At 37.6% G+C, this 9,183-nt stretch overlaps 1 protein-coding gene across 1 annotated transcript; it reads right to left on the minus strand.

The window, feature by feature from the left end:
* Positions 1-4,291: 4,291 nt before the first annotated feature.
* On the minus strand, positions 4,292-6,248 carry LOC137714514 (putative F-box protein At3g29830). The gene is made up of 3 exons (XM_068453713.1): positions 5,331-6,248; positions 4,695-4,874; positions 4,292-4,600 (listed from the first exon to the last, which is right to left on the minus strand). Exons 1-3 carry the CDS (start codon positions 6,246-6,248, stop codon positions 4,292-4,294), a joined length of 1,407 nt encoding a protein of 468 aa, XP_068309814.1.
* Between the last annotated feature and the right edge of the window lie 2,935 nt (positions 6,249-9,183).

Here is a 9,183-nt window from a genome sequence, read left to right on the forward strand (position 1 = left end):
GTGGGTTTGGGGGGAAATTTTGGGGGGTAATTTGATATTTAGCCCACCATTGGAGTTGGTCTAAGGGTTGGAAGAAAAACTGTTTCTGGGCTAAAACCTAAATTTTCAAGGCTAAATACTTTTAGGTTTTAGGTCATGGTTGGAGATGATCTTAGAGTATGATAGTGTAGAACATCGTTTGACACAAACAAATAATTTCCATATTCCTACACTCAAGTTTTGCAAAAATACACTTTACTACACTTGACGAAAGACTAGGTATAAAAGTGGCAGTAAAATCAAACTTTAAGTATGAAATGGGATGAAAAGCAAATGTAGTAAAGTGCAATTTTTGCAAACTTGAGAGTAGTAAAGTGGAAATTACTCTAAAAAAGTTCTAGAATATTTATTTTCTTTTCAATGGTGAAAATTGTAGAGAGATTTATTTTTAATTAAATGGCTTATGCAACTAGCATTATGGTCTAATGATATTACACTTTACTAACAAGTTGGAGTTTGAATTTTGACTTACTTAGATGACAATTTTAATTCCTAATTGTTATTCTTGGCGCATTGTGGTTTAGTCAAAATACCTTCAACCCTTAGACTAAAATATCATTGTGTATATACATATATATGCTAGGGAGACCAAATTTCCTAAACCAAATGAAGTGGCTAATGAGTTGGCTATGACATGCCACAAACCCAAATTTTAAAAACTCTTAATTACTTATAAAAAAAATAAAAAATTAATGATACTTCTGAATACCCGTTTGCATGTTTAACTATGTAGGACTCTTATTCTTTCTCCTCTCTCTTCTCTCCCTTTTTACTTCATCATATCTCCTTATACGTTCTTGATCTTCCATTTCGAACAACTCATTTTCTCACTCTGGGGATCGAACAATTCATTCTCTCACTCTGGAGATCGAACAATTCATACACTATGAAAAAAGATTCAGAGTGATTTTGATTTTGGTGGGTGAGTTAAGGTTGGATCTAGCATTTATATGGAGGAAAAAAAAAGGTTGAGGTGGTAGATAATGCTACGCGGCATGCTGTGATTGATTGAAAATCTATCCACAAGGATTATGTACATATAGTGATATGCGCCCCACAAGAATGGTTAAAAATTCGGTTAATCTCAGTTTACTACCCTGAAATTTCTTGGTTTTCAACATTTGGCATATCAAGTTTTTTTTCATCCCAGAGTGATACCTAAAGTCATAATTTTGGGATAGTTTCATACATCCGTTAAGGTTGTTGTTAAATCAGCCTTTAACTGCTGATGTGGCACTTACGTGTAAGTGACCCGGGCCCAAATTTGGAGGAACCGAACATGGCCCGTTTTAAAATGAAACGAGGCGGGCCGGGATGGGTATAGTAATTCTAATTCTTGGAACTGGACCTAACTTGGCCCGTTTGAAATGGGTCGGTTTGGTGTCGGGTCCACGATCTAATCATTTTTTTTTTTTTATCAAAAACAGATTATTGCTTTGGTTTCATTTATTCAGGAATCAGGGAATAACCTTCCTCCTTTGTAAAACCTTGCCAAGCACAATAACAATAACTTGATTTTCTCGTTCTATCTCAAGCATAATAATAGACTAATCAGGTTTCAAATACAAACAAATCACAAAACCACCTCACCTAACATACAAAGAGAATCAAATAAGTCAGCTAATCATAAAGAGTAGACTTTTCAAGCAGGCAAAACAATAAATTGCTTAACTACATTGGTAAACTCAAAAGGTTGGTTTGCAACAATATCCTGGTTTTGGAAATGCAACAAATTGATTTCTCTAAAGTTGCACAAAATGGAAAGAGATTCAGTAACCCAATCGAGTGCATATTATAGAATAATTGGTAGTCTACCTACCCATAGTTCCTAATCAAGTGCTTACAAACCCTTTGAAAACTTATAAAAGATTGTTGTAATCTATCTACCCCTTTGTTCCTAACAAGTGCATATTATAGTTATTTGTAATTAAAACTCCCCAGTTTGTTGAGCTTGCAAATGCAAAAACCCAAGCCCTATACCTAGAGTACGATATTAATTAACCAAAATAATTAAAAATCCCTAATCTAGAAAAACCCAAATTCCTTAAATCCCTCAAGGCTAAAATTGAATACCATTTGTTTGAAGATTTAGTTTCGAGCTGGACTGGTTAGGACCGTGAGGTGGTGGTCGAAGTTAAGAGGAGCGGATGGTGGTTGTTAGAGACTCAGAGTCGACTTTAGAGAGGCTAAGGGATGAAGCTCAGCTATTGAGATTTGAGAGGGATGAGAGTCATTCTGGACTCTAGGATAGAGAGATTGAGATGAAGGAGAGTGAAAATCGAATCAATGATCGAGATGTGAGAGGGGTGACTGAAGAGATGAGGTTCATTTGAGTCTGGGAGAGTCTTCGAGAAAGTTTGAGAGTGAACTACAGGCTTTGAGACCCTTGTGAGTGTGAGACGTTTGAACTTTGAACAATATAAATTTAATCTCCAGTATTGGATGGTGGATACGATTCGGGCTGAGGGTTCGTGTCTTTAGAAATTAAGACCCTGCTTGCCCGCTATTTACTAGGAACCGCCCTGCCCCGCTCCGTTTTGAGTTTAGAAAAATATGGACCTGCCCTGAACTTGCCTTGAATCGTTAGTACCCACCACTACCTGCGGGTCCAAGACTCGTTTGCCCAGCCCTACCCACGTGGACAATGACTGGGTATCACATGTCACTCCCGACTCCCTAACCCTCTATCCCTTCTTTCCTCTGTAATGTCTTTTCCCCACCCAAATCAATCCCCTAAAACCCTAATTCCCCAAACCCTCCAAAAACTTGAGAGCTCACTGGTTTCGTCAACGACCAGTTCTTTGCACCATAAAGCTCAGACTTTCGACAAAGTATGTATAGTGAGAACTCGGACTGGAGGGATTAGCCCGAGCCGTGAAATAGGAACTCGAACAGAGCTGATACGACGTCAAAGGTCGAATGATCGGATGAAGACAATAGCAGCATCCCTTTTTTTTTTTTTTTTTTTTTTTGAATTTTTTAATATCCACATAAGCCCCATATTGACACATGGCGCCCAATCATTGTTCACGTAGGCACCACGTTAGTAGTCAGTTGCTGATTTAACATCAATCTTAACAGATGTATGAAAGTGTCTCAAAATTATGACTAAGTACCCCTCAGGGATAAAAAATAAAAAAAACTTGATGTATCAAATGTTGAAAACTAAGAAACTTCAGAGTAGTAAACTGATATTAACCCTTAAAGTTTTTATTGAAAATCTATCCACAAAAATCTTTTAGAATCATGACACGTGACCTTATGGGATTGGTTAAAAGTCTAATCGAAATTCAATCTACAAAAATTGTAATTTCTGATAACGACACATGACATGATAGAATTAGTTAAAAATTATATTCAAAATTAATTATAAAATAATAATGGGTTTACTATTTTTAATAAATAATAATTTTTTTATGCCAATTGTCTAGGTAATTCATTTACGGAGTGAAGATGCACTCGGCCACCAACTATTCCCTAAGGCAGTAATTTGCCTTTACCCAATTGTCTGAATAGTAATTGTCTTAGTGGAGTGAACTTACTCATAAAAAAAACCTCTATTTCACCAAAGAAAAAAACATCACAATGCCAATATGTTAGACTTAATTCTGAATCCCCACTTGACTTAATTTTGCTTAATGGATCATAATTTATATATTTTTAGGAGGCCAAGGTTTAGGTAAAGGCTATGAAGGCTACCCGTTCTTCTCAAGTGCAACCCACAATATCAACGTGAACTTCTTCAAGCAAAGTTTTTCTTTAACAAGAGGATATTCTAGAACAATGTTTGCTACCCGTTCGTCTGAATCCCCACTTGGTGATTAAGTTGTTGACAGAACCATGTTTGCTTCAACATATGAAATCAAACTTCGAACTTAGACATGGATGTTGGACGACTCTAGCAATTATTTGTTTCCTCCTTTTACCTAGGACTCAAACGAGTACTTGATCTAATCTACGATTATACAAACAAAGATATGAGAAGAAAACTATTCACATGAACTGAATCAAAAGAGCAACTGCACATGGATTGATTTGTTAGTTGTTACAGACTTATAGTTGTCTTTGAATTAGACAACTTCCATGATTCCAATTTCAACTGCACATGAAACTAACATTATATCACCGGAAGCTTAAACTCTTTAAGCTAGACCCAACTCAAAATGAACGTTCCATCTTCAACTGTATGCACATGAAAACCAATTGTATCGCTGGAAGCAAGCACATGCAGCAGACTTAATCGGTTACTTACTTACAGAACTGTTATTTCCAGATTTGGATTTTGTGAGGCTGCTTCGACTTGATGCAAGAACTCTTGAGCTTTGAGTCTGAATTCTTCTGGGTTTCCACCATTAACTTCCTCATCACTTGATGTAATGACAGTAAGCTGTTCCATGCAAGGGCCATGTGTGAGAAGATAGCTGAGCAGGTCAAGTTCATGTTGTGACCCCATATAACCTTTTACTTCAACCATTCTCAGCGTTCGGGTTATGCACTCGTAGACTTCTACATTTCCCTTCCACATCTCTTGAGGCTTCAGTACAGAAGGAGTTGCGTAATACTGACCAAGAGATAACAAAAATAGTATTAAACATAAATTAATTAGATATCATATGCCATAAATATGCTACGGCATCGTTAATAATTATGAGTACCTCAAGAATTTCCTCAGGGCACCGTTCAATTGTAAGAGTCTCCAAATTAGGACAACAATTAAAAAAAAACTTGATGCCGAATTGTTCATGGTCATGCATTGTCGTTTTCAATGTTAAATGTCCCACTGTCAAACGAGGACTCGGAATAATTGGTTTCTCTTTTGTATGATTGATTATAACCTGCAAACAAATAACACAGATAAAAAGATTAAGAAGAGGTATAGCTTATCAACAAAAGATTAAGAAGAGGTGTAGCTTATCAACTAACGTGACAGTTGATTTGCACAGTTGTATTCGGCAATCACTCTGATTTGCACAAGTAGCTTACCAGCTGATTTTGGTAGAGTTTGAGTGCCGGTTGGAGCTAAATTCTTAGTCCTGTTTTACGAAATTTAAATTTGGGGCTTTTAGGAGATGTTCTGAGTCATGGTTTAAGCAAGGAATAGAGATATTCTAGGGCCCTTCTTATGTCGGGGATCGCCTCATTTGTCATCTATAAGAAAGTTGTTTTGCGCAATTGTAGCCCTATAATCTTATGAATGCGTAAGTTTTGTCAGTGCCTCTCAAGTACAACCATATCTAATCCAATGACATTATTCGTGCAAAACATGAAAATTTGAAGAGAGAAATGAGTACCCGAAGCGTGTAAGAGCAAACTGTCAACGCCCTTGCGGGATGAAGCGTAGCCAGTATAGAATTGGGACTAGCAGAGCTATGAAATTCTTTCACAAGGCTCAAGTCGAGATCCAACTCTTCGAAGAAATTGAATTCGCTACCCTCGTCTGCAGTCAATTCCGGCACAGCCCCACCAACAAACTTCAAATACCTCAACTTTGGTGCTTCGAGGTAAAAGAAATGAGGGTAACGAATCCTGCACCTATCAACCACCAAAGTTTTGAGCTTTAACTTGAAGTTCTTCCCACGAATATCGAGGTAGTCCATGCCCCGACATTTCTTCAGACTCAGGCTCTCAAGAAACCTACATTGTGCTAACAAAGTTTCTTGAACTAAAACCGGCAGCTTAATCCAACCCAATGAAATGTGCTTCAGCAGACCAAAATTCACAAACAAAGACGCATTAAAATTGCAAGAAAACAGAGCCAGGGACTCAAGTTCTCGCTGAGTATACACATACAAAGGAAAATCAAAATAGGCCTGGGTTCCATACCCGGCGTCGTCCCACCTGGGGTCAGAAAAATCGAGCGCCAAGTGTTTGACATAGTGCTCCAGAGAAAATCTGATGCAATGCTGCACGAATTCTTCTGAATTTTCAGGCTCCGAAATTGTGACCGCAATCTTACCCACTTGATTTTCTTGGTTGTTTTCCATCCAGTGCAGCACAAAATCGATGAAAGTTCGCCTCTGAATCGCTCTGTCCACCGCTGCTGCATCAGTGTTCACAAAGAAACGCTCGTTGAACTCGACGTTTTGGGTCGAACGCCAGAGGCGAAGCCATGTCTCGGAGAGAATGGAGTTTCTTGCGGCTTCTTTGAAGGGCAAGTGGGAGATGATGATCGGAAGGAGAGGTTCGGGTAACTGAGAGAATCTGTCCATGTTGTTAAGTTGATGAAGTTTGTTGCATTATATGAGAGAAGTTGCAGGAGTGATCGACGAAGAAGAAGGTAAGTGAAGAGAAGAAGAGATTTCTTGCGGCACAATTTTGGGGTTGGCGAAATGTTAAAGCACCTCTTCGGTTTTTGCATATACGAGGGAAGAGGCGGTTACAGGCGAGTATTTATCAAATATATTGGCAAATATTTCAGTTTTAAGTTTTCACTTTTCATCATTAACTACTATCTTATTCAAAAATATGAAAACTAAAAATTAAAAACCTAAAAACGAAGGGAGCATTTTTTCTCATCACCATAAACTATGGTGTATGCTCATCATACACTTAATTAATTGACACGTATCTTTTCACTTAACCTTGGTTAATTTTTTTTTGTCAAAATTGAAAAAGTAACATTTAATATGAAAGTTAACTAGAGTTAGGTGAAATGACACGTGTCAATTGATTAAATGTATGGTGAGCATACATCATAATTATGATAGTGAGCAAAAATGGTCCCGAAAATGAAATGGCTATCTAATGGCACATACACTTTAATTTACACTGTCCAAATTTAGAGTAATATTCAAAACGAGCTAGGGGTATTAAGTTAATGAGTCATACAATGAAGCTCTGGGAGAAAGTAATTCAGCATAGATTAAGGCAAGAGACACAGGTCCTAGACAACCAATTCAGATTCATGCCAGGGCGCTCAACCATGGAGGCAATCTGTCTCTTACGAAGATTGATGGAAAGATATAGAGATATGAAAAAGAATTTGCACATGGTCTTTATAGATTTGGAAAAAGCGTATGATAGGGTCCCAAGAGACATTCTTTGGAGGATTTTAGAGAAGAAAGGAGTACGAGTAGCATATATCCAAGGTATAAAGGATATGTATGATGGAGCAAGTACTGCCGTAAAAACTCATGAAAAATAAACCAAAAGTTTCCCTGTAACTGTAGGGTTACATCAAGGCTCATCTTTAAGTCCTTACCTTTTTGCATTGGTAATGGATGAGTTAACGGGACATATTCAAGATGATATTCCTTGGTGTATGCTTTTCGCAGACAATACAGTGTTGATAGATGAAACTTAGGAAGGAGTAAATGCGAAGCTTAACCTTTGGAAAGAAGTGTTGGAACCTAAAGGTCTTCGCCTAAGTCGATCCAAAAAAGAGTATATGGAGTGCAAGTTCTCCAAAGAGCAACCGCTTTCGCTACCTAGGATCTATCTTGCAAAAGAACGAAAAGTTGGATGGAAACCTCAACCATAGAATACAAGCTGGATGGATGAAGTGGAACAGTGCATCCAGCGTGTTGTGTGATCGTTGTATGCCACTGAAGCTCAAGGGAAAATTTTATAGGACAACAATAAGGCCGCCAATGCTTTATAGCACAGAGTGTTGGGCGGTGAAGCATCAACACGTACATAAAATGGGTGTAGCGGAGATGAGAATGCTTCGTTGGATGTGTGGGCACACGAGAAAGGATAAGATTAGGAATGAAGATATCCGAGGTAAAGTAGGAAAAGCCGAAATTAAAGGAAAGATGAGAGAAAATCGGTTATAGTGGTTTGGACATGTGAAACGAAGGCCTACTGACGCTTATGTTGAAAGATGCGATTACGGGACAGAGGTTCAGGGCCGAAGGGGTAGAGGAAGACCTAGAAGGACTTTGGAAGAGACTCTAAGAAAAGGCTTTGTTGTTGTTGTTTTTGTAGTCTGTTGGCCATCTTGTACTTCCTTATATTGCAGATAGCGAGTCTAGTTAGGACCTATTTATAGGTTAGTGTGCAAGGAAGGCTTACTTTACATGGACAAAACAACTCATCATGGAGATTCAGCTTTTCATAAGTCGATGCTTTGTATCCTTGACGACAATCAATTGCACAATTTTGATCTAAAATTTACAAGCATGGCTGTACATTATCGCATATAGAATCCCCATATGGCACATCATCAAATGAACAAATGATTGTACGTAAACCAAGGCTCTAAAAGACGCTAGGTTCTAGTCGGGGGGTAGGCTGAGGCCTATCGCCTAGGTGGCTAGGCGGGGTCTAGGTGGACTAGGTGGATTTAATTAAATCTATTATATTTCGTGTAAATAAGTGTCTGTTTATACTTAAAATATATATGATTTCATCATAAACTACAAAATGGAATGACATATATATTATGGGCTATTGGAACATAATGAAAACAACGGGAACAAGTATATAATGTGTGTTCATTTAAGTATTCAACAAGTCTCTTACAATTTAGTGAAAAAATAAAATGCAAAATGAAAGTTATCTATTTTCTGTCTATGTGAGTCACAACCTAGGTAGGTGTCTAAACGGGTCTGGGCGGTCTAGGCAGGCGCCTCAGTAGGTCTAGGCTGCCTTTCTTAATTTTCAAACGTCTAGGCATTAATCGGGACAGTGGCCAATCGCCTAGCGCCTAGGCGGAGATGTTTAGAATGATGATGTAAACAGACAATAAACTTACAGTCAAAGAATGATTTGGTCTCTGTAGCATTACTCATAGTCAAAATTAGCACAATGAAAACTGAAATGGCTAAAGTGAAACGACAAAATTTGACCTTATTTGTTTGTGTGCACAACTATATAATAGAACACAAAAAAAAAAAAGATAGATGAAAATTAAAGAAGAAAGAGATACAAACGCAAAATATAAGATTAATTATATACTTTTCGACTTTTTTTTTTTTTTTTTAACAAAAGAAATATTATTTACACTAAAAAGGTATGAGAGTGAACTAAGCTTCACACTAGCCATAATAATGTGGTTCAAATTCATCTTTAGTGAGAATCGAACCTAAGATCTCTCACTTACAGTACCTGAATTGAGAATGATAATGTAAAGTTTGACTTTGAACCTCCTCATTCTGATTCCCATGTCCATGACGTATGCATGAAAATTTTGTTATGTGCTTC

This window comes from Pyrus communis, chromosome 14 (assembly GCF_963583255.1).
Source record: "Pyrus communis chromosome 14, drPyrComm1.1, whole genome shotgun sequence".
Classification (NCBI taxonomy): domain Eukaryota; kingdom Viridiplantae; phylum Streptophyta; class Magnoliopsida; order Rosales; family Rosaceae; genus Pyrus; species Pyrus communis.

Excerpts from the sequence above, each read along its gene's own strand:
- LOC137714514 (XM_068453713.1), bottom strand. The coding sequence starts at position 6,248 with ATGGACAGATTCTCTCAGTTACCCGAACCTCTCCTTCCGATCATCATC. Across the intron at positions 4,875-5,330 it reads TTTGCTCTTACACGCTTCGG|GTTATAATCAATCATACAAA; the intron begins GTACTCATTTCT and ends ATTTGTTTGCAG. Across the intron at positions 4,601-4,694 it reads GCCCTGAGGAAATTCTTGAG|TATTACGCAACTCCTTCTGT; the intron begins GTACTCATAATT and ends TCTCTTGGTCAG.